The following is a 26666-nucleotide window of genomic DNA, read 5'->3' on the forward strand; positions in this document are numbered from 1 at the left end:
ATGAAAAAAAAAGATATTAATTGAAATAAAAAATAATTAATTGAAATGTTAAAATTTTTCCATAATAATTTCAGAGTATATTACTGCACAAAAATCTTTTCCACAAACATTTTAAAATTCAAAAATTCAGTTATCCAAATATATGAATTTAATTTTAATATTTTTTTTTTTAATTATGAAGCATTGAGTAATGGAATAGTTTTTTTTTTTTATCACTCATTCTCTATTGAAATTATAGTCTGTTTATTTGAAGAATCTGCTGCCCCTGTAAAAACTTAAAATTCTAAAAAATTAGTCCATTTAAATTAAAAAATATTTAAATTTCAAGATTCGCTTCGATATTTTTGATAAAACTTAAATGGTGGTATCTTGTATTCCGTATCATTTTTATATAGTTTTATGAACTTGTGAACTTAAGTAAAAAATTAAAAGGAGATGGTATTATAAAAATGTATTTTGTAAGTTTTTTTATGTAATTTTAGAAACTTGGTAACTTAAATAAATAATCAGAAGAAGGTGAAAACACATACTATAAAATAAATATTGCTCACACATTATTCACATTATAATATAAAATAAACATAACCTTATCAGATAGGACGTTTCAGACTCGAAATGCGAATTTCATTTTTTAAAGTATAATTTATAACAATATCTTTTATTGCAGCAACAAAATTTAGCAATTCCCATTATTCCATAATTTTTTTAATGAGCTTTTTTTTCTTCCTGTGCTAAAAATCAAGATATGCAAATATTATTTATTTGTTTATTTAAATTTATATATAATTGCAGTTCTTAAATATTTAAATTATCTAATTTTTAAACAACATTGCTAAGAATGCAACATACATATTTCTTTTTTGATGGCAACTTATATGTTATAAATTTTTATACTTCTCAAAATATACTTTATAATTGTTTGCTATAATATAAATTGATGTGATGAAATTGTTAGCTGGTGATATCTATGTGATATCTCTATGATATCTTTTGTGATATCTATGAAAAAAATTCTCTAGATGCCAATTTCTTTTGTTGCTGGCAGGGTGAATATATAAAAAAGACTTAATATTAAAAATATTGTTCTATTCCTTAAAAAAGGAATATTTCACAGTTAATTTGTTACAATGGCTTATTAATCATGATTAAATTTTATTAATTTTCTGACAGCCAGAACTAAAATCAAATGTAAAAGATAAAAGACTATAGATCTTCTAAAATGAAAGAAATCTTATCGATTAAAAAAGTCGCAAGAGTGATAAGATTTTGATACGAACAGTCTAGAAAAAATTTAAATAATAATGACTTTGGAAATGATAGTTAACTTATCATTTTATGATTTCAGAAAAATGATAATAGATTGATATAAAAACCTCCTGAAAAAGAAAACAACCCTCTTCAGACCCAAACAGACTTTTTCTTATTTTTCACAAATATAATTGATTGGAAACAAAAATAACATAAATATCTTAACTTTGTAACTTAACTGTCATCAACTTAAGCTCACTGAAACGATGTTGTACATTCAAGCATTTTATGCAATTTTTTTCTTCACACAGGTAAAAGTTTTTACTCATGTAATATTCTTGAAATATTTTTGTATATTTTTTTAAAACATTGATGTCAAAAACTATTTAGCCATTACTGAAATATTTCTTTTACGAATAGTCATAAATCTCTACAAATAATAAAGTAGAAAATGTGTGGTGAATATGTGGGCACTTTACAGAACAGAACATTTGAATTAGGTCTACCGAATTTGATTGATATAAGTTTTAGGATTGGAACGGGATCTATGTGCAATTATCTGTAATTTTAATTAATAAAAATTATTATTAATAATTTATTTTATTAAAAAATAAGTGAAATTTCGGCATCTTCCCGCAATAACTGCTGAAATTTTTGTTGCTTAAAATAAAATTGAACAAATTTTTAAATATTTTTAAAAATTTCTTTTTATTAATAACGATTTAATAAACTTGCAATTTTTTAAAAAAATATTTTTTGCATTTTTTTAGGAATATATTTTATTGTTGTTATGAACTGAAACCGTTTTCATTGTTTCATAATATATTTTATTACTTTCATTGCTCAAAACTAAGAAAACCAGAGGAAGTGTCCCCCAAAACTTTCTATCGTGATCTCTAATAAATGTGTTATTTCTGGGGATGACAGCCTTTATAGCTAAAAATCACTAAATCCCCCTCATTCAAACAATGTGTTACCTCTTTCCTCATTCACGCACTTAGAATAATTTTTGGCATAAATCTAGCGTTTTTACTAAAAGTATTTTGTAATCCCTGGCAATTTTTTTGTCGACTAATTCCTGGAATGGACAGGGAATAGCAGTTGTACTCACAAGATCACATGCTGAATTTCATAAATTTAAGCCATTCTGTTTATGAATTATAGTGTTTACATACAACACTCTTTAACATATTTGGTTCGAAATTTGATGCAAAGTTAAATTTCAAATGTAAACAAACAAAACACGAATGATACAGGCCTAGCACTTTAGGTTTTTGTCGTTATTCAGCTCACATCAATATTTCGACAGATAGACTGAATGGATTTTGTTCAAAATTTGACAGAAATCTGAAAATTTCACCTAAAATCCTTACACCAAATTACACCCATTTAATTCAAAGCATGTTTGAGTTATTGTGTTTACAGATAGACATGATACCAGACTCTGAAACGCTAATTCAAAACTGGTTTGAGTTATTGTGTTTACAGATAGACATGATACCAGACTCTAAAACGCTAATTCAAAGCATGTTTGAGTTATTGTGTTTACAGATAGACATGATACCAGACTCTGAAACTCTAATTAAAAGCATGTTTGAGTTATTGTGTTTACAGATAGACATGATGCCAGACTCTGAAACGCTAATTCAAAGCATGTTTGAGTTATTGTGTTTACATATAGACATGAAGTCGGACTCTGAAACGCTAATTCAAAGCTTGTTTGAGTTATTGTGTTTACAGATAGACATGATGCCAGACTCTGAAACGCTAATTCAAAGCTTGTTTGAGTTATTGTGTTTACAGATAGACATGATGCCAGACTCTGAAACGCTAATTCAAAGCATGTTTGAGTTATTGTATTTACAGATAGACATGATGCCAGTCTCTGAAACGCTAATTCAAAGCTTGTTTGAGTTATTGTGTTTACAGATAGACATGATGCCAGTCTCTGAAACGCTAATTCAAAGCTTGTGTTGAGTTATTGTGTTTACAGATAGACATAATGCCAGACTCATGCCAGAATTCTGAAACGTGAAAATGTTTTAAAACATCGATTGCGAATTTTTGTACTTCGGATACGAAAAAGTAAAAATGGACGAATTTTAAATATTTTCATCATTGCTTTCTTTTAAAGTTTATCTTAAGTTTATTGCTCTAAATACAAGAAAGTTTCAATAATTTTATTAGAAACGTGCTTTAAACAAAAACTTAACATTAAAAAAATTGAATCTTCTTACCTTGATTATAAATAAAAAAAAAATCAGAAATGAAATTTCTTTTGCAGTGATAAAAAAGATTTGGCTTCCGTTACAAGAATTGTTGTAAAATAATTTTAAAATTCTTTCAAAAGCCATTTATTTAAAACTACGCAAAACATTGTTTGACAACTAAATTGATATTACTGAAAAAATAATCTTCAAAATTTTAAGATGGCCCAACTTTGACATATTAGACACCGAAGAGTAGACACATTTGAATTTCTAAACCGATTTATTCCATCCCGGGAGGCATAATTTATGAATTAGAATAAGTTGTAAGAAATACATAAATTCACATCGCGACGCAAGAGCAAAAAAAAGAGACCGAAATTTTTTCCTCAGTGATTTTATACTATGAGATTCTGATAGGGATTAAAATAATTTGCTAAGCATTAAGGATTTTTATTCCGTCACAAGGATCGTGAGAACCTGCTGATTAAAGCAGTTTTACAGAGTTCGCGTAAGATTAATTAAATAAAAAAGGTGGAATTGGATCAGGAAGTAAGAGTTCATTTTAGAATGAAATTAATATGGGTTAAATTAATTTAAACATTTGGAGATTAAATAGGATTTAAATTGAACTAAGAGGTATTACACACACACACACACACACACACACACACACACACACACACACACACACACACACACACACACACACACACACACACACACACACACGATCTTTAATATCTATATATCTATTTTTTTTAATTTTTTCTTCCATTGTTAAAACCTAAAGAAGAAGGACTTTGTTTCATATTTGTGTTGTTTACAAGAAGATATAGTGGGGATGGTCTTCTCAAAACTTTCTTGCATAGTTTCTAACAAATTTGTGCACTTTTATAAATATACCTTCAACCCGCTTAACAGAGAAAAGTTTTGAGCTTGGGTAAGGCATGAATGCCAATCATAGCAACGATGAAAAACAGTTAAGAAATATTGATCTTTACTATGAATTAAGCATGCTTCTACCGTCTGATCCTCGACGGTCCTTTTGGAGACTAATCCTTGATATGCAGCTTATTATATTTTAAAATCGAATTGGTGTTTATGCTATGCTATTGATGTTGATCGAATTGATGTGTTTCTTCCCAAATGATTTAAGGAAAAATTTGACACAGATTTGGAAAAGTAATCATAAAATTGCATACTAAATTAATATATTTAAGTCCTTGTCTTTTGAAGTTATAGCGTTCAAATGTTTTGTGAAAATATAGACAGAGTGAAAATCAACCGTCTTACGGTTTTGGTTTCAAATTTGTTAGTTATCTACATTTTAGATGCTTAATCTGTATATGAAATCTCATTCTTTTAGCTTTTCGTTTTGTTGTCATTAACATATATTCAAAGAACTGGGCAGAGAGACAGACTTCCTCAGAATGGATTTCGTACAGAACTTGATTGAAATCTGCACATTCGGAGTAAACGAAATATACCTAATCTCAGACATAAAACTCAGAACTTTTTTGAGAAATCTTTGTCACAGTCAATCAGATAAACAAACATAATGCCAAAAATGAGATTTTCAAACATAGAGAGGTTTGAAACTACCTGATTCATCAAAATCTCAAGCTGCTCGAATTTTTTTTGATGACTACAGTACTTTTTTTGTATTTGGTACACCAGAAGGAATAAAAAAGTGATTGCAATGACGCGAAAGTCAAAAGCTGGACCGGGCATTTATATTTTAAATAGCGTTATGATGTCATGTGACTGATCGCCATTAGAAAGATTTGTATACACAATAAAAAGGGCTTATGCATGTTAAATAACAGAGCTTCAATGACCGACAGTTAAGAGAAGGAATGACATGAATGTCGGACATAAAGTTATATCCATATGATATAACTGAGAAATATTCTAACCGATATCCCAGGCGAACCATCCGGTCGCCAAAGACGACTAATATGTAGTGTTTAAATGAAGATTTATCTTAATTGATTTATTGACAATACCATTAAGTATGCAAATTTTTGTTCATGAATATAAGATGTACTATTTTCATTGTTTTTTTACAATGGTTCAATTCGTTTTTTTTCCATATATATATTTTTATCTAACCAGGGTTTAAATTTATAAAGTGTGTAGCAATACGTTCCTCGTGTAATTTCAAAATAGGACTAACTAATCTCTATCTATTCGAGTGATAACCTTATCTTTTCACTATGAAATATGACAATTTCATGGCACCATTGTTTCATTTCTGAACTAAGATCTAACAAAAAGCAAAGATAATAAATTCTCATGATCTGTCAATATTTTATTAAGATTTTTATCTTGCGTTTTAAAGACAAACGTTTTAAAGTTTTACCGCCCCTAGGTTTACTTGGCAATTTTCAGACTACGCCAAGATTATGGATTTACTTGGCGATTTTTAGATTACGTCAAAAACACCAAGCTAATGGATACACTTGGCAGTTATATTCATTGGTTTACAATCAGGTTACATAAAGTTATCCAAGCTATATTATGCATAAGATGCCAAGATAAGATGTTTGCATTTCCGGATTTACTTAGCGAATTTGAAAATCGGCAATATATCTAACGCTGAGATGGCAATCACCAAGTTATCGATGGTTTGATATTTTGGCGATATAACGCAGCGGCCATGTAAATAAACAAGTATCGCATTCTTGAATGGTTTCAAAACAAAAAATTCACCTCATGTACATACCATTTTTTTTTTTAAATTTTTCAAGGAAAAGGGCACATTTTTCGTTTTGAAAAAAAGCCAAACAGATTAAGCTGAATGGTCTTAAAAGAGGACTTTATTTAAAATTGTTCTATTTCACTTTATATTGATTTTATTTTAAATTAAACGATTTAATTTTATTTTAATGTTGCCTCAAATTATATCCTTTTTAAAAATTAGTGCTCTTTTTAATAACGATTAGTATTTCTTTTTTTTTTAATGTTTTCTTTGATACAAAACATATTGAATAAAAATATCAAAAAATATGTAGACTATGAAATAATAAACTTATTTCATTTATCAATTTTTTGACACCGTTTACAGTAATGTCATCCGTGCCATGGAGATTTAGAAACGAAGATTAACTTTTCTATCACATCAATTGCAAATACACACAATATTTTTTTAGGTTCGAAAGTTATTAGACTAAGTAATTGGCAGCTGTAACATTCCATTCGATAAGGAGATCATATTTGACAATATTTATGGCATGATCATATCTACAATATTTATTTTGAACTCATATTCTGAATTTATTATTGCGAGCATCAGTGTTGTTAAGAAGGTAGAATTTTTAATGTCGAAACTACTGCTGATAATCATTCTAAAACAACTCGAAGTGACAATTGAAACGATAATATTCAAAGCATATCTTTTTATCATAAAATATTAAAACAATTGCAAATAATCTGCAACAGTTCTCTGGTGTTTGATTTGAAAAAAAGTTTCCATCATTAATGTCCGATTTGATATTACAAGTTAACACTCATTCTACTGTTTTTTCCTGATCGCAGTGCCGAGGGGGAAAAATATTTGGCCGGATATATTGCACATATATGCAAAAGATATTGTGGTGAAAGCTTATAAGCCAGTTAACAGCTATGCTACACGGGCAATTGTTTTTGTCTTGTGGTCTTGTTACTCGGCTGTGAACCACAAGGTCCCATGTTCTATCCTCGCTCATCACAATCCGCTACAATATTATTATGTAACAGTAATATGCATAAGATATTATTATGAAACAGTAATATGCAGAAGATATTATTACGAATCAGTGACTTTTGACCTTGGTTACAAACTTAGAGAACATTTGGCGACAAAATTGAAAGTTTAAAAAACGCAGGAAATAAAGCCGTATCTCTCTCAGAAACCAAGATCTGTATACTTTTCTAGAAAATTCCATATGACATTACGTCTCATCGGGAGACTATATAAACACTAAACGCTCACATGAATCAATCATTTTCTTTAGTCAAGGGAACTAGCAAAGTGTGAACGTTAAGTGCTTAATAAGCAATTTTCTGTTTGTGTTAGTTTTAAAAGCATTATTCTTTGAACAATTTTAGGTGTGTGTTTTATAATCGGTGCTTTAAGTTTTCAAGAATATTCATGGAATAAATTGTTGTTTTCCACTATCTAGTTTGTTTGATTTTATTAACACACACCCATCAGGTGGTTTTCTGAACAATATGTTCCTTCTCATACCATTTTGTTTGGACGAAGCGCTGAAGTGAATTGTTATGAAAAAGAAATGAAAGCAAAAGAATTTCATGAGTTTTATGAAAAAGAAATGAAAGCAAAAAAATTTCATGAGTTTTATGAAAAATTCTTTCTTGAGATGGCCGTCTCAACACAGCTGATAAAAGATTTAAATAAAGTTTTTAAAAAATGAAACAATTTTTTTTTAAAACCAGTGGAAGTGGTCTCCCAAGAATTTTCCCGGATGCTTTCTAATAAATTTGTCATGACAGAGAACGCCTTACATCGCATTGGCGTACGATAGTTATGGAATATTACCTTTTGGCGTGAATTTAGCATATTTACTGAATCTATCCTGTTCTGTTTGGCGAGTTATTTGGCGATTAACCCTTGGCATTCGTTAATAATATCCAGAAATGGAATTTGCATTTTAGAATTTGTTCAATCGTTTTTCTCTGGATTGAAACAAAAATTTGACACAAAATTGCACTTGTAGTCACAAAATCTCACACCAATATAGTAAAGTCAATGTTTTTTTGAATTATTGCGTTTATATGTTTCTGAAAGTACAGATCGACAGGCGGCCAACTCTTTGTTGGATTTACCTCAAAATTTGGCAGGTGTCTCCACTATAGATATTAAACGTGTATGTACCCAATTTTATCTATCTAGTTCTCTTCATTTTGTAATTATCATGTTAACTTATATTCGAACAGCCGGATAGATGGATTTCCTCTGTTCATATTGTAGGACCGCGGTGGCTTAGGTGGTAAGGTTTCGGCTCGTGAGCCATAGGGTTTCAGGTTCGAGACCCGATTCCACCGAAGAACCGTCGTGTAAGGGGGTCTGTTGCACGTTAAATCCGTCAGGGCCAAGCGTCCTCCCGTTGGTGTGGCGTGGCGTGGTGTGGACAGGGGGGTGCCAGCTCAGGTTTCGTCCTCGTCATCTGACTGCGGTTCAAAATGACGAGGTCCGTCCTAAAATAACCCTAGTGTTGCTTAAAATGGGACGTTAATATAACTAAACTGTTCATATTGTACACAAAATTTGGCAGAAATGAGAAAAATTGGTGGAAAAACCGTATACCAGATTTCAAATTGTAGATTAAAGCAATTTTGAGTTCTCTTTGTTACAGAATAACAGACGGACATTTTCCAAAAATGTGCTTTTCGAATTCAGGAAGGTCTAAAGCGTGAAAATTCGTCATAATCTCGCATTCGATTTTTTAAAATTGTTACTATACTTTCTCTATGCTACGTATAAGAGAAAATAAAAATGCATGGCCTTATTCATTTATCTATAGAGAGTCCCATAATCACAAATCTCTCTTCAGAAATGAATGAAAAATCCCCATATGTGCCAGAGGAGATAATTTAAATGTATTCAAGAACTTTCATTCGGTTCTTTGATTATTTAATGCGAGATGCAAAATAAACAAATTTCAGAGAACTGGACAGCTGGAAAGAGATAATAAATTTAATTCTTCACACTTTCAGCGTTTTAAAAAAACTGCAAAATTAGTAAAACTTTATAATTATTATATATTAGTACTGGTAACTATATATTTTAATTTATAATTCGACCTCCCTACAAAAAAAAAGTTTTTCTTTTTTGCCATAATTTACCTATAATTCTACAAATATTGGTTTTAACATCTTTTAAATCTATTGATATTATGTATCATTATTATTATGGGTTGAAGCAATAACATTTATGTGTAATTTAATTACAAATTATATTAATAAAAATTAACGAAATATTTTTTATGTTTATTCAAAATTATAAATAAGTTTCAAAAATTTCTCAAAGATGTTTTATTTCTGTTTTTTCTATATAAATGAAGTAATATTTTTATGTTGACGAGTGTGTGTGTTTTTTAATCGCAGTAAAACTTTTCTTGTTCAATTTCATAAGAATCGTCTATTGTCTTAAGTCGAGCTGTTTTTTTTAATTGTACTAAACATGTTAAGCTTTAGAATTAGCAATCTGTTTTATTCCTGGAGATCATATCTAAAAAACAGAGTTTCATTACATTTTTCTATCTAATACACCAAGTCTTGGACCTTTCGTAATGTGCGACTCCTTAATTTAACATTTCAAAAATAAATAAATAAATAAGGTTAAAAAATGTATGCTCAGAAAAGCTCTTAAACTTGATATTTGTTTTATTACTAAACAAATGATATTTGTGACGTCACCTCACTATAGGAAATAAATCTTCCCATTCTGAAATAAATTTGAGATGTATCTTGTGCTTGCTTTATTTTAATGAATTTAATGAATTGTTTTTTTGTTTGAATGAATTATTTAATGAATTCTTGAACTTGATTTTGAAGCTACTAAGAAATAATATTTAATATTTTCTTTTCAATATGATGATATTATAAATGCAACTATATTGTCACGTAGATACTTTAGCGTGGAACGCAAGGACACACACAAGAAGTGGAGCTAAACCAATTTATTAACTCAACTCTGAACTGAGAACACAGTGACTGACAAATCTTCTGCTTTTATAAAAGCAGGGAAAGTTTTAGAATACTTTTCTGGAGACAGTAAGAAAAGTCCAGAACACTTGTCTGGTAAACTAAAGAAATGTTCAGAATCTTCTGGAACATGAAATAAAGAGAAACATAAAATCAAGGAATGAAATATTTACACAAACTGTGAATCGCATTGTCTCTAGCGAGATTCGAACTTACCATCTCTTGATTATGAGGTTAGGACCATTCGGCCATGGAGAGTCGATTGCTTCTTTTCAATGCAGCAATATTTTTAAAGGATGATTTTTTAAATATAATTTATAGCAATATGTTCTAATGTTACAATAAAATTGAAAATTTTTCGTTGTTATAATAAGTTTCCAAAACACATATTTTTCTTTTTACGTTGTAAATTAAAATGTGCGGATATTATTTATTTTTGACTTTAAAATTATCACAATTATATAACATCTATATTTATATATTTATTGAGAAACCATTTGATAAAGTTTAGCATGTAGAAGTAATTAAGTTAGTGTATAATGCAATGAATATTTTTGCAACATATATAAGAAAAATTACTATAGGATACCAACCAAACGCAAAAATGATTATATTTACTATTTTGTTAAGCATACTTTAATTTCATAATCTGTTGAATTAGTTAATTTTTGCATCGTCGTTAATTAGGGCACTTAGACAAGCTGCATACACACAAGCCGAGTTGGTCCAGTAGCTTTTAATGGTAAAAAATCCTGAGTACCCAAGGGCAGAAGTCTGACCTCTAGCTCATATGAAGATGACACTCACACACTCGCTTGCACAACCACTTTTTACAGAAGGGCTCTTTCGCACACCTCACAGAGAGAACGTAGGTAAAGAATAATCATGCCCGAACTAGGATTCAAACCCGGGACGCCCAAATCGCGTAGAAGACGCGCTATCCCTAGGTCAGAACGCTGGCGTTAATTTTTGTTATCAACATATAAACTCTTTATTTATCCCTCATCTCTTGATACTGTATTCATTTAAATGATTTGAGTTTCCATTGTGAGTTTGAATTCTGCTTCTATGAAGTACATTCTATTGTTGGACGTCAGCATGACTTGTTTCTCATTGTAAGATTGCTTACAAGGGCAGGACACGGGGTTGAAATCTGAGATCGGGATGAGATTTAGTATAATGATAGTATACATTTAGAATGCTCATTCATGAAATATTAAAACGCAATGGCCAGTCCATTTCGAGAAAATGGTCCTCAAACTTTTGGTAAAGCTTATATGCTGATAACTTGACTCCCCTCCCAATGATCCCGATGGCATGGTTGTATAGGTAACCGTCTCGTATGCGGAAGGTCAGGGTTCGAACTTGGCTAGGTTTTTTTTTTCTTTTTTAATAACTTTTATTCAATTATAAATTTACAAATACTCTTAATTAGTTTGTTTTTAATTTTTTTATCCAAAATAAATATTTACTATCAAAATACATAGTAATAAAATTAAAATAAAAAAACAATTATAAATACAAAGGCATTATTTAAACAAAATAAAATTATTTAAATTTAATTAACTATTTACAGATAGTTTTAATTAATATGCTACTTATTTTTATACAAGGATAAATGTTTATTGTTTTAATACTTAAATTGTAATTTAATATCTAAAAATAGTAATAAATATAACATAAATGGTGATAATTATTAATTATAAATACTCACATAGTAAAAATATTATTCATTATTTCTAAAAAATTATCCTATATACATTTACTTTCAGTTATATACAAGAACCAAAATAATAGCTATAGTAAAAAAATTGGAAACAAAATATATTACGACATCTTGCACAACTGATAAGTGATGATTGTCCACAAGAGCAGGGTTCTTTTAAGAGATCTATGGGAAAACGAAATTCATTTTCATTTAAAAATATCTCTCTTTCATCAGAGAATTGGGCAGCGTACCATGCATATCTTATCATCTTTTTTTAAAAATTGGCGATGATAATTGATGGTGTACAATTTATTGAATTTTTACACTATCTTCGCAAGAATTTATTTCTTGATCATGTTCGATTAAATAAGAATTTTGTATACGCTTAGTAGGCTTTGAACCATCTGCCTACGCATTCAATAAATTAACACCTGCTCTCTACTGTTTCTTTAATGACTGCAGTTGAGGATGTTTGCTTACATATTTAACAAATATCAGCTGCTCCCTTCAATTTTTGATATAAATACAGCTTCGCTGAGTTAGAATTAATAATTTATTATTATTAAAATCCAAGAATTTGAAAATTAATTGTTTGAAAATGATGCAAGCAAGTTAATTTATCTGTAGCCATTAATGTTACGTTTTTAATTATTTTTCCCTTTAAATATTAAATTATAATTTAAGTATTAAAAGAATAAGCATTTATCCTTGCATAAAAACCAGTAGCATATTAATTAAAACTATCTGTAAATAGTTAATTAAATTTAAATAATTTTATTTTGTTTTAAAAATGTATCTGTATTTATAATTTTTTCTTTTAAAATTTTAATTTTATTATTATGTATTTCAATAATAAATATTTATTTTGGGTGAAAAAAATTAAAAACATATTAATTAAGAGTATTTGTAAATTTTTAATTGAATAAAAGTTATTAAAAGAAGAAAAAAATCCTAGCCAGTTTCGAACCCTGACCTTCCGCATTCGAGACGGTTACCTAGACAACCATGCCATCGGGATCATCGGAACGGGAGACAAGTTATCTGTATATAAGCTTTACCAAATGTTAGAGGACCATTTTCTCGAAATGGATTGACCACTGTGTTTTAATATTTTCATGAATTAACTTCCTAGTTAGAAGAGTGATTCAAAGCAAATGGCTACAATCTATTTTTTCATTTTATGTTGTTAAATTCTTAATTATTTGCCCGTAATTTTTTTTTTTTTAGATTTATACTGATTTAATTCCGCTTATTAATATTTATATATCTACTTAATATATTTCATACCAAACATTGTATGTTTGGTTGGTCAAACTTTTAATCAATAATTACTTTTCATTAAGAACATTATAATCACCGAAGGTATCAAACTGAGAGGAACAAAAATGTTTGTAAAGATCAAAATTTGGAAAAGAATATTCGAATAGCACATGATTCAATTCCAAAACAGAAGGAACTTAACTTTCAATCGAAAACTGAAAATGCAGAAAAATTAATTAATTTTTTTTCTCTATCCACTTTTTTTTAATCATATGGCTGATTCAAAATAACTTCACTTCAACTGATTTTCTTTTGGAAAAATTTGTATTTTCAGTTTAAATGTTTGAACATATTCTAAACATTTGAACATATGAATGCTTTAGTACTACAAACGGTCCTAGTTAAAGGACCCATAAAAAAGGTAGTACAAAATAAATCGTTTTAAATAGTGATTAAGTTTAAAAATATCTTTCTATCTAACTTGCCATGTAAAGTAACTTATGGGTTTAAATAACGTGAAATAAAATTGTAACTTCTCAGGTTATATTTCCATCCTACTTGGAAGCAACAACGAAGCTACTTTGAGATGGACCTCTCAAATTTAAGCCATGATTAGCAGATGAGGCCGGCACCTGAACTGGCGACTCCCTCTCCAAACTTCCATACCACCCCAGTGACTGGACGTTTTGCTCAGGATATCAGATTTAGCGAACACCAGGCCCACATATGAGACGAATTTTTAGTAGAATCGAATTTCGAACCTGGAGCTGTCCGGCGGCTCAAGGCTGAGACCTGACCACTAGCCCATCGTGTCCTATTAACTCCTTAACTATGTAAATTTCTCCTCTATTAAATTAAATGACATCGTTGGTTTTGGAAACATATTGTTGTATTGATTCAACTAAGAGTCCCTTGAATACTTGATGCTCATGGATTCTATGGAACTTATATATTGAATTATAACATCCATGATTGACTTAATTTTAGCATATTACTTGAGAAATTGTTCAATGTATGAACCATATTCGGTCACCACAGTTAAGGGGTTAATAATCCTAGAGTTTATCAATAAAAGGTATTAGTTATTTTGATTTATAAATATTGCAAATATATAACCTGAGAAAATTCTTTTAACAAATCACTAGTTATTCTAGAAAAAAATGAAGAAGAAAACATTTGAAAAACATTTAAAGCATTGAAAGAACAAGAAGAAAACACTGAAACATTTATAAGGGAATAAAAATTATTCTTCATTGCAGAACTGGAGAAAAAACTGCTGCTTTATATAGAAAATGTTTTATCCTCTAAATAAAGAATATTTTAGCTGTTTAAATAAGTAACTAATCATGAATAAAAATGTTACTAATTTTTAGAAGTCAGAATTAAAATAAAACGTAAAAGATTAAATATCGTACACATTTCAAAGAAATTACGGTTCAAATAGTCATAAAATGATAAAATGTACATACTAACAACCTGGAAGAAATTTAAATTATTCTTACTTTTAAAATGAAAGCTAACTTGTCATTTTAGAAATTCTTAAGAGTGATAAAGAGTTTGATATGAAACATCTTGTACAAAACAACCCTCTTCAGACATTTAACCTCTTCTTATCTTTCATAAATATAATTGTCTGGAAACAAAAACAAACGACAGATGCGATAATAGCATAAATATCTTTACTTTGTGAGGTAGCAGTCAAGAATTCTAAATTCACTGAAATGATGTTGTGGATTCGCATTTGCGTATTTTTCTTAGCTCAGGTAAAACGTTTTACTTATATTATCATATTAGTACAATCATTTATCAAACATTTATGTTAAACTATTTGGCAACCACCATTCAATTTTTTTAAACAAATATTGGCAACAAAAGTGAACTTTCTATATATCCATGTGAATAATATCAAAATGTTAGGCAAGATCTTAGAATTGTAAGAAAAAATATTTTTAATTTTTTTTTTATCATCATACGATTTTAATTTCGTGTTCTATTAAAAAATGTTTCAATTCTTTGTAAAGGGAGTCCCAAAATTAACGCAAGATTTGAATTTACCACCATTCGTGCAGTAAAGTATTAGCAACTCTATTAAAAACCATTTCACAGCTAATAATTTAGGATTAGTAAAAAAGGAGCGTTACATAACAGAACGTGTTTTCATAGTGGAACAATATTTCAGAAATAATGAGAGTCTGGCAGCCACAGTTCGAAAATTTGATAATTGGCCTCCTAGATCGTGTGATTTAACACCATTGGATTTCTTTTTATGGAGTTTTATGGTCATGGAGGATTTCGACAAAAAATTGCGTATTTGTCAACAAAGCCATGGAGACCGTTTCCCCTATGTGTTATTTCATACATAACTCTTTGTGTACTTTACGATTCAATAAAAACATAACATTGTAAAGGAAAAACGTGTTTTTTTATTTAATTCAAATCTTGCGTTAACACGTTGTTCTATCATGTCACGCTCCATTTTTACTACCCTAAACTATCAGCTGTCAAATGATTTTTTAATAGGGTTGCCAATACTTTACCGCAAGAATGGTGACAAATTCAAATCTTGCGTTAATTTTGGAACGCCCTTTAGAGTAATTCAAAACGATTTTTAAAAATTTGTTTAATTTGAGTAAATAAGATGCATTTCTGTTTTCCTTTTACCGAAGATAAACATTTGAATAATTTCAAATTTATTCAAATAATTATGACGTAATTATTTGAATTTACAAATAATAAGTATTTATAAATAATAAGTATGGGGTAATCTTTTACTTTAAAATCTTAGTAAAAAAATTAAAAACTTATTTAGTGATAAAAAATAATATTTTCTTCTTTTTTTTCAATGACATATAAATTGTTAATTATGTTGTTTTTTTTGACAAAAATATGTCAGGTTAAATAATTGTGCAAATTTACAATTAAAATATAATCTGGTTTTTTTAAAAAAAATTAAAGCCTTCTGTTATTTTAAAATTAAAGTCTTCTGCTACTTTTGTCTGATAATTTTCAGCTTTAAGTTATATAAGCCTTCAAAAGTGTCATTTTTTTTAAAAAAGATTTTAATAATTAATGGAAAAGCAAATAATTTCCCCTGTGTATTTATATAGAAATGTGAGAATTTATTATTTTAATATTCTGCAGCTAATGAGTAAGAACGGATTTTCTTACCTGATGGCTTGAAATTTTACATAATGGACCATTACAAAATAAGAAGCTTACCAGATTCAAGAATCACACAATAATGGACAAAAATTTCAATAATGATTTATCTTTATTAACAAATTAACAAATAGTAGCCAGCTGGTTCGTCATGATAATTGCTCGCTAAAATTTTCAATTAAATATTTTATACAACTTGACTTCTTAATAGCGTTTTCAGCAAAATAATTTTGAGCTACCAACTTTGATATTCGTATAACTCATACTATTATAGAAGCCTTAAGTCGTCCTGTTCATTGTACTATTTTTTTTCTCTCTGATCTTCTGTGAACTCTCGTAAAATTTGAACTTTAAATAAAAGCGGAAGTGATTAAATCTCAATTAATATAAAAAATTTTTTGCTGAAACCGAGCATGTATTTTTTTAAAAAGTACAAAAAACAGAATCGTTTGGCGTAGATCCGACTCATGTCGCACTATAGAATAATTTTCATAATTTATGAAATATCTCAAAATATTATTCGATACAAGTTCCTTGATTCATCACAAAACTCGGTTTTAGTTTTACTTTCAGAAGGATTTAAATGGCGAAAATAACAAAATCTTTTTTTGTTCCTGTCGATAAATATCCTTAAAAAAAATTAAGAAATGTAAATGTTATGCAGTCATTTGGTCCCGGGGAATGATATTCTGCGAAATACTTTTGACATTCCAAATTTTAAATAAAAAATAATATTTCTATTTCCTGAAATCAAATCTGAACGAATTATGAAGTTTTGAATATTACATTTTTAGAACAATTGACATTTTCATAATCTTAGGCTAGTTAGCCTTGGAGGCACTGGGTGCTAATTGGCAGATCCTCTTTGAGACGGCGATGAATGGTCTAAAAATCACACGTTTTCACAACTCAATAAATTTTAGTCGCAATAGTGTACCTTTCTTTTTATTTAAAACTATTCGCATTTGGCCATTAACTGATTAGCTGGGGATATTGGTTATATTTGATTTTCATTAAGTCGAGCAGCTATTATTTCATATCCACGATTCCGCCAAAATGTCTGATATTAAAGCCTTTTATTTTAAATGTCTCTTACACATGCTGTATTTACTGTAAACATGAACCTTTTTAATGGAGATCAGTCCCATGACATCATGAGGCTATTAAAAATGTAAATATCTGGTTCATCAGTTTCTAAATTTAGTGGTATTGTACCTTCATTTTTTTTTTTAAATACGACTCGTAAACTTTATACATATTAAACAGAAACCTTCTTCAGCTGTCAATACTGCAAAAAATGAAACGATCAGAAAATTCAATAAAAATTTGCACGATTTTTTAATTGGTATCATTAAACAGATAATTTTTTAAATTTTAAAACGGTTTAAAATTACTTTTTGTGCGATAATATTTTATTTTAGGAGGATTTTCCGAAAAAGGGCCAAAATTTTCTCTTAATTTTTAATTAATTAATATTTTTTAGCTCTCAGTACTGCAAAAAATGAAACGATCAGATAATTCAATTAAAAATCTGCACGACTATTTAAATGATGGTATCATTAAACAGATCGTTTTTTAAATTTTGAAACGGTTTACAATTACTTTGTGTGCGATAGTATTTTCGGAGGATTTTACGAAAAAGAGCCAAAATTTTCTCTTAATTTTTAATTAATTAATAATCTAAGTAAAAGTTAAAAGTTCCCACGAGGTGCACATTCCAAGTCCTGTATACAGGGACCAAATTTGGTCGTTGTAGGTCAAACGGTCTGGCCTGCAGAGCGCCAAAACGCACACACACGTTTATTTTTATTAAAAGTATAAATATCACTAAATATGCGCATTTTTACACACGGAAATAAATGATATTATTGTTGAAAACTTCTAAGCAAAAATATCTTAATTACAAAAATAACAATATTTGATCTTTTCGTTGTTTTTCAATTATTTCATTCAATTCCGAACAATTAGTTCACCTCTCCCTATATATATATTTACATATCTTGTTCAAATTTTCAATCGTTAATAAAATTCTTTTTATTCATCCACTCAAGTTCAAATGCATTTTTTAAACTTGTAGTGGATGGCACTTGATGTTAATACAAATGTTTCAAATATCAATTCATTAATTATTAAATTTAATCAATTTTTAATACTTTAAATAGAGTTTTAGCAGTTTGTAATGAAAATTGAAATCAACAGGCAGTAGTTCAATCGGTAAAATGTAAGGATTTCAGTATTTTCCAAGTGAAGGTGAAGAATGTGAGTTCAATTATTGTGAAACTAGGAATTGACTTTAAAAAATTATCACTTGTTTTTCTTATACTGTAGGTATTTATTTGATAATTATTCATTAAATAATCGTATCAATATGGGCATTGCATGAATTCAAAATGAAACTTAACCAAGCTCTGTGTAAGCGACTGATAGACTAATCTCTGCGCTCTAAAATAAGATTATTGAGAAAATGAAACAATGTCATAGTATCATTATCTTGGTTATCAAATAAGATCAAAAAAAATTTCGGAGATAACAATTCTTATGTGCAATCAGTTTTTAATGAGATCCTTATTTTTTTGTATAAAGAATTTACGAAATAGTTATGAGATTAGGAATTCATCTTAAGAACAAATGAATCTTTTGTTTTACTATTACAAAAAAAAAAAAAAAAAAATACAGCATTTATCAGTAAGCTCAGGAGTGGGGGGGGGGAGTTAAACAAGCATTGTTGGAAGACTGTTTATTATTTCAATCAACGAATTTACTTTTAAAAAATAGGTTAAGTTTTAAGTTTTAAATTTTTAACCTAATATAATCAGAATGATACAATAAATCGTTGGGATTGAAGCGATACTATATAGACACTAACTGTATTTCGAGTTTTTCTTTATTACTAGTTATTGGCACTCAAGCCGGCGTACTGGCATAGGGGTAGCGCGTCTTCCACGTGATCTGGGCGTCCTGGGTTCGAATATCGGTTATGGCATGGTTTTCGTCATCTGTTCTATCTGTGAGATGTGTGAATGTGCCCCTGCAAAAAGGGGTTGTGCAAGCGAATGTGATGCGTGAGTAACTAAGACATACTCTTGGCCCTAGCTGGCACTACTAAAACAGGAGAAGCTCCCTTGGCTTAAAATCGCTGACTTAATCAGCGAGCTTGTCCATTTTAAGTGCCATTATAAACAACAACAACTGGCACGCAAAATATGAATGACTAAAAGAAAATTCATATATGATTTGTAAATTTGCAATAATTTTAAGTTGTAAATATTGTTGTAGTTTCGGATAATTTACTTTAGTGATATAAAAGTTTATTTAAAATGAGTATTTCTATTTCAAAATTTTAAATTTTAAAAAAGGTAAGAGATAGAATGTCAAGAAATACATGAATCCAAAAGAAAATTACCCAAATTTTAAATTGCTCACATTAAGTGGAATGAAGATCTTTTACTAAGTAGCGTCTGGTAATCTGAAAGCTTTTAGCACTCTCTCGTTTGGGTTATGCTATAGAGTAACCACGGCAAAAAAAAATGTTGTTTGTGTTCGCATAGATTTGTGCGCCATTATGGGGAATATACTTAATTTTTTACGAACATCTAGAGGGAGAAATCACTTCTTGTCTAGCTTAGCTCGCCAATTTATTTAGACTCTTTCTCGCATTTTCAATATTTTCTTCAAATAAGTTCCTTCTAAAATGACGTTTAGTGTTCTCACAATTATGATATTACTTGTGATTATTGTGAATCTTTGGTAGATTGGAGGATTGATACTTTCGTTTTCGTAAATATTTTAAATATATGGACGAAATCCTGTTAAGATACGAGGCAGCGTCAAGGTTTTGTTTTGTGATATCTCTAAAAACTAGAGAATGGAGAAAGGACGTGTATATAGAATTGATGATGTATACAGAATTCATCAGCTCTCAAATGAATTTTTAAAAAAAATCTGAATTTGGTGTAGTGACTGGACCTGGAGGTTTCTATCTTGATTTTTCTGAATTTTTCTCCGTACAGAATGTACAATGAAGTAGCATTTTTGAGACTTATCTTAAAACTGAAGAACAGAATGTACAGAATTCTCTGTACAGAATGTACAATGAAGTAGCATTTTTGAGACTTATCTTAAAAATGAAGTACAGAATGTACAGAATTCTCTGTACAGAATGTACAATGAAGTAGCATTTTTGAGACTTATCTTAAAAATGAAGGACAGAGAGAAAACAGTCTACCATTGATGACATATGTGGAGGGATATATCATCAATATGTTTTCATATGAAATAAAATGATAAACCTTTATAAATAGTTGACCCTCGGGACCTCTTTAGAGATTTTTCTAACTTTTTCCATATAAATTTTACAGTGAAGTAGCATTTTTGAGACTTATCTTAAAAATGAAGGACAGAGAGAAAACAGTCTACCATTGATGACATATGTGGAGGGATATATCATCAATATGTTTTCATATGAAATAAAATGATAAACCTTTATAAATAGTTGACCCTCGGGACCTCTTTAGAGATTTTTCTAACTTTTTCCATATAAATTTTACAGTGAAGTAGCGTTTTTGAAATTTCTCTTGAAAATAGAAGCTGTTGGTAGACAGGTGAGCATTGAGAGTCTAAAAGTCATGAACTTTCCTATGAAATAAAGATTGGTGAAAATGAATTATTGGTTGGTGCTAGATCTGGTTTTTTTGGAGTTTTTTTTATTGTTTTAAATATATAGATAACCACTGATAAGCTGTGATGCAATTAACATATTTAATAATCTTTCCACTAACATAGAATTACCTCAATAATTTTACCTTTACATTTCTTGAAGATCTGTAATTATTTCGATGTTTACAGTCACAAAATAATTAAAATTCATTTGTGTTCTAAATTTTTAAAAAAAAATCGTTTTTTTCACATATTTCATTAAAAGTATCCTACTACAGTCTAGTAAATTAATATTAACTTTTTAACAATTTTTTTTATATGAATCTTTAAATTTTTTTACTTTTCTGCATTGAGCAGGAATATTATTTTCATATACTTTAAATAATGATGTCAATAAGAAGAAAAAAGTTCATTTATCGCAAGTTAGTTATTGTGTGAAATTTTTTTGAAATTCACTGATAATAATCTGTTGATAATAAACTTTGAAAAGATACAAGGTAAATTAATATATTGTTTTTAATAATTGATTCCATTTTTTATTAGGTTTTAATTGCTCCTAATGAAGCCGAGAGTCGCCGACCTATTTGGAACATCGCACATATGGTCAATGCTTTGCATCAGATTGATTATTATTTAGATATGGGAGCGAATGGTTTAGAATTCGATATTTCTTTTTCGCCTGAAGGGAAGGCACTATACACATTTCACGGCATACCCTGTGATTGTTTCCGAAGTTGCTTGCACTACGAAAACTTCATTACGTATCTTCAGTACTTGCAACGGCTTACAACACCAGGTAAGTCGCCTAATCGTGATTCATAAGTGTATTGATAACATTTTATGTCTATATAGCTAACACCAGATATTGTGCCTAATCATGATTCACAATTGAAATGATAATATAGGGTGATTCATAAAGATGTATACACTTTCCAGATGCTGTGAAACAATACCAATCAAAGAAGCGAACACCTTAGCGAATGGTAAATTAGATGTACTCTTAAAGTTTGTGTCTCGCCCGTGACAGAAGTCAGATAAGCAGTTGCATGTGTGTCATGTGACTAGTCAGTCGAAATGGCGGCGACTGCAGTGGAGAAGTCTTATTGTGTTCGTCAATTTAGCAAAACGGAATCCGAAACTCATGTGCAATGGCATTTTCGAACTCGATTCGGAAAAGAAGTTTCAATTAGAAAATCTATCTATCAATGGTATGAAAAATTTAAAACTACGATTGTTTCTGCAATGGTATAAGTCCCGGATGTCTGACTGTATCGGAAGAAGTAGTAATTCAACGAATCCCGGAAAAATCAACATAGAGGATGAGTCGTAAAGTGGAGATATCTCAATCCACCGTCTGGAGAATTTTGATAAAGAAGTTGAAAACGATTCCAAACAAAGTTCAGGTGTTGAAATTTCTGATGAACTTTGCAAGCAAAAGTGATTTGAATTTTGTGTCTATTTTGTGCCTATATGTAACTTCGTTTTGAAAGTGATGATTTTGGCAATCACTTAGTTTTTATTGATGAAGAAACATTTCATGATAGTGGTAAGGTACACAGGCACAATGTTCCCTTTTGGGGAAGAGAGAATCACAAATTCACAGTGAAACACATGCGAGATTCCCTAATTAAATTTGTTCTGTGCAGTGTCCAGAGAGAAAGTGTATGGCACCTTCTAAGAACTTCTGCGACTGTCTCTAACAAAATTTAAATTAATCTCATACAATTCTGTTACATGTTCTGTTACATACATATTATATGGTGACATATAATATCTTACATTATTTTTGATTTGTAGTACATTAAATCTATATACTTCTTAACGAATCATCCTGTATTTTATGTCCATACAACTAACACCAAGTAAGATACCTAATCCTGATTCATAGTTGTATTGATAATGTTTTATAAGTATATGTATATATTTATATATATAATGTTCCAAATTATACAAGAGATGTGTACAAAATTTACACTTGTCTTAAATGCATTTCCTAACTGAGAATATATTTCTAAAAATAGCGATTGAAAGCAAAATTTTTCCACCATGTCTGTTAAATACCCTGTATAAATTCCCTTACAAATAGGATCCTTACGAACAGAAAATTGAGCGGACTCAGAGAGAATCAGACTGTTTTTCTCTGTGCACAAACGAGCGTTTGAACTTTTCTTTTTTCATTATATAGGTGATCAACTATTTCGTAAAGAACTAGTACTGCTTCTCATGGATTTTAAAGTTCGAGGATTATCTTCTGCAGCTCTGACTAATGCAGGTGAAGATGTGGCGATGAAAATGTTAGATTATTACTGGTTAAGAGGTTTGATATTCCATTTTTTTTTCTTTACAAAGTAGTTACTTATATCACTTTAAAAGTAGTTTTTTTTTTCTATAGTTTATCAAGAAATTTTCAGCAACTTTTATATGAATTACCTATTTTAAATCTGCTGACTTCACCTCTGACGTTATTGCTATGTCATGGGTTAATATTTGGTCACGCTTTGTTCATTTTGGTTATTGACGTCATTTTTTGTGAACATTGAATCTTGCTATGAAATGCCGAAATGAAGATTCTGTTATTAATCTTCCCGGGAGTCCTCCGCACGTACAACGTGATCTACCGTGTTTAGCAAATATTTCCGACACAGCTTTGCCAGGATATTCCGAGTCTTCTAGCTATACTTTACCTTTCCTAGAAGTTTGTGATTCATCACTTGCTACGTTCGTTTAAAGAAACGGGAAGTGTGTTAAAATAAAGGTCCTCTAGTAAACAAAAAGTATTTGAAGTTTAATTAATTATATTCAAGTCCCGTTTTAAAGCAACACAAGAGCTATTTTGGGATGGACTCCACAATTCTGAACCGCGGAAGACACCTCAGTTGACACCCCAGACTCCAAACTTCCACATCACACCAGCGGGAAGACGTTTGGTCCCTACGGATTCAGCGTGCACTAGAATCGCCTACACGACGGTTCTTCGGTGGAGTAGGGTCTCGAACTTGACACCCTCTGGTTCCGAAGCCGAGACCTTATCACCAGGCCACCACGGCCTTAAGGTTAGTTGAAGAGAATGTCAATAGAATACGTACTTCATGTCAACGAAGTCCGAAAAAATCGTGTACAGCATTGGATGATTCGGCAACAAGTGGATTAGAAGGGTAGGGCATATTTCTTGGCCTCCAAGATGTCGGATCTGACTTCATTAAATTTTTTCTTCTGGGAACATGTCAAGAATCTTGTTTACCCTGAGAAAATTCAGAAATCCATCTCGGGCAAAGGATAATCATTTGTGTTGCCAATCACTCCAGAGATGCTGGTCAGCACATATATCTGAATACCGTTTGGATATGTGCTGTGAAGCAAACGGGCACATATTGAAATACAATAAATGGTAAAAATTTTGATAAATTAGCCTTTAAGTGCCTATATATATAACATTAACCTAATTTTATGATTCAATTTTAAAAAAATTGCATCAAAACCCCGGAGTTCTTTAAAGGACACACCATGTATATGATAATATTTGGATATTGCAAAAGATTCCATAAACAAAATACTATGCCATGGAATGTGGATTCACATCCTGGATAAAGAAGACCAAGTGATCAAATATATCGACGCTAATGACAATTTTATTGAAATATAATCCAAAGTGTATTTTTCAGTAACGTATTTTTTTATTTTGTGTTCGTTTAATTGGCTAACGGAACTTTCTTTCAGGTTATTTTAAATATATTAACTTTCTATGTAAATGTTATTCCATTTAAATTCAGAATATGAAAAAGCTAAAACAGTTACATTTTGTTCCAGGTAAGTCCAATCAAACTCAAGCCTACATTGTAGTTTCTCTTCCATCCACTGCACACGTTGAGGTAATGAAAAGCTTCCTGAGGACGCTTCAGAATCAAAATGCTTCGGAATATATCCCAAGAATAGGTATGTTTTATGCATAACTCATTTGTTCACAATGAGTGAACATTGTTTGGGGGACTCACAAAGTTTAATTTTAAAACTGATTACTTGAAAAACACGAAAAAAGAACCCCCCCTCAATTATGTTAATAATTAATTAATTACTAACATAATTGAGGGGGGTTAACCAAACCACTAGTTAATTTTTAAATTAAAAAATTTATATTAACTGCCTTGTGAATTATATTTTATGCACGACTCTACTGTGTCCTCTAAAATTCTTCCCTATCCCCTTCGTTACCGATATCTATAACCTAAAAGTCGGCGCATTAATATAGCTATATTCTGCTAGATAAAACTACTTAAATCGGTTTTTACCAAAAACGTTTGGAGTTAGCATAGAGTTTTCTTAAAGCTATATGAAATTTGGAAAACAGTATTTTGTACTTATGCAGCAGCATAAATATTGTTGCTGTATAAATGTAATTGCAGATATGAATGTAAAGAACAGCATGACAAACTTTTAGGTAGATTCCTATAGGAAGACTACCTATTGCAATGGCTCTCATGTCAAGACTTCGGAAAAAATTCTTCAGTTCTTTACCGATCATCGTCCCTAGAATCCAAAACCACCCTTCGTTATCTTGTGAACAGGATAGTTACAAAAATTTTGTATGAAATTTGGAAAATAGTATTTTGCATTTATACAGAAGCATAAATATTGTTGCTGTATGAATATAATGGCAAAAATTCTTCAGTTCTTTACCGATCATCGTCCCTAGAATCCAAAACCACCCTTCGTTATCTTGTGAACAGGATAGTTACAGAAATTTTGTTTGGATTTTAACTGGTTGAAATATATTGTTAGAAAGGTAAAAATATCTGAGAAGTTCGTAAATTTCCCTAACTTAAAAGGGAAGAAAATGGCGGGGTGTTGAAATTTTAATTTTTGCTGTAACTTTCTTAATATTGAAGACAGAAAAATAAACCCAATTAGCCAAATTAGCGCCACTTTAAGACGAAGAACTTTTGTACTTAACATTTTTCGATAATTTCAATATCTTCAAAGTTAGGGGCTAAATATTAATTTTCAAGCCCTAATTTTGACGGTTTCTAATATCAACAATTTTTGTTGCCAAATAGTAACTTAGATATAAAGAAATCTCTGCCTTCCAGTTTGCAGTGAGAATTTTTTTTCCTGTATTTAATTTCCTACTATCAAACGTTATGAAATGTCTTTCGACGAAAAGAAAGGAACTTTCATTGTAAAAAAAATGTTTCAGATATCATTTATTAGACCTCAAATAAATTCCCAGATTCTCTCATATCAGCACACATCTCATCGATGAGTAAATTATTGAGTTTTCCTCTCCCAGGGTCATTAACCGGAGTAGTCAACTGATAATCTTGATAATAATACTGTGATATCTTAATCTGGGGAATCAAATTTTTTATTTAGGTACCTGGTAGCATAATAAATTAGTATATATATAATTTAAAAGTGTATAATGTTTACAAAAGAATTATTTATAGAAAATGCTCCTAATTGTGTCTCCTTTCATTGTAATAGTAAGCTATCTGCTGTAATTGCAAGAGATTTGAAAAGTGAAAGGCTACATATTGTTGCTACGTATAAGAATCAAGGAAAACATAAACACGACAGTATCTGAAGATCTTTGAAATATAGACTTTTTATAACAATGACAGTAGGAACTCAGATTCGAATATCAAAATCAGTTCACCAGGTGCTTTACGTCAAGATCAATTGATAAAATTATTTTATCACTTTAAAATGTTTCTATTTTGACA

At 29.9% G+C, this 26666-nt stretch overlaps 1 protein-coding gene across 2 annotated transcripts in view; it reads left to right on the forward strand.

The window, feature by feature from the left end:
* The first annotated feature begins 1405 nt into the window (after positions 1–1405).
* Positions 1406–26666, forward strand: part of LOC129972780 (dermonecrotic toxin StSicTox-betaIB1i-like) — a 35294-nt gene continuing 10033 nt past the window's right edge. The window contains exons 1-4 of one of the 2 annotated variants that reach the window (XM_056087036.1): positions 1406–1559; positions 21493–21745; positions 23135–23266; positions 24757–24882. In XM_056087036.1, coding sequence (XP_055943011.1) covers positions 1515–1559; positions 21493–21745; positions 23135–23266; positions 24757–24882 — 556 coding nt within the window. In that variant the 5' untranslated portion in view covers positions 1406–1514. Of the gene's footprint in view, positions 1560–14792; positions 14898–21492; positions 21746–23134; positions 23267–24756; positions 24883–26666 lie in introns of those variants that run through there. The other variant, XM_056087037.1, reaches the window with a different exon arrangement.

Source organism: Argiope bruennichi, chromosome 6 (genome assembly GCF_947563725.1).
Source record: "Argiope bruennichi chromosome 6, qqArgBrue1.1, whole genome shotgun sequence".
Taxonomy (NCBI): domain Eukaryota; kingdom Metazoa; phylum Arthropoda; class Arachnida; order Araneae; family Araneidae; genus Argiope; species Argiope bruennichi.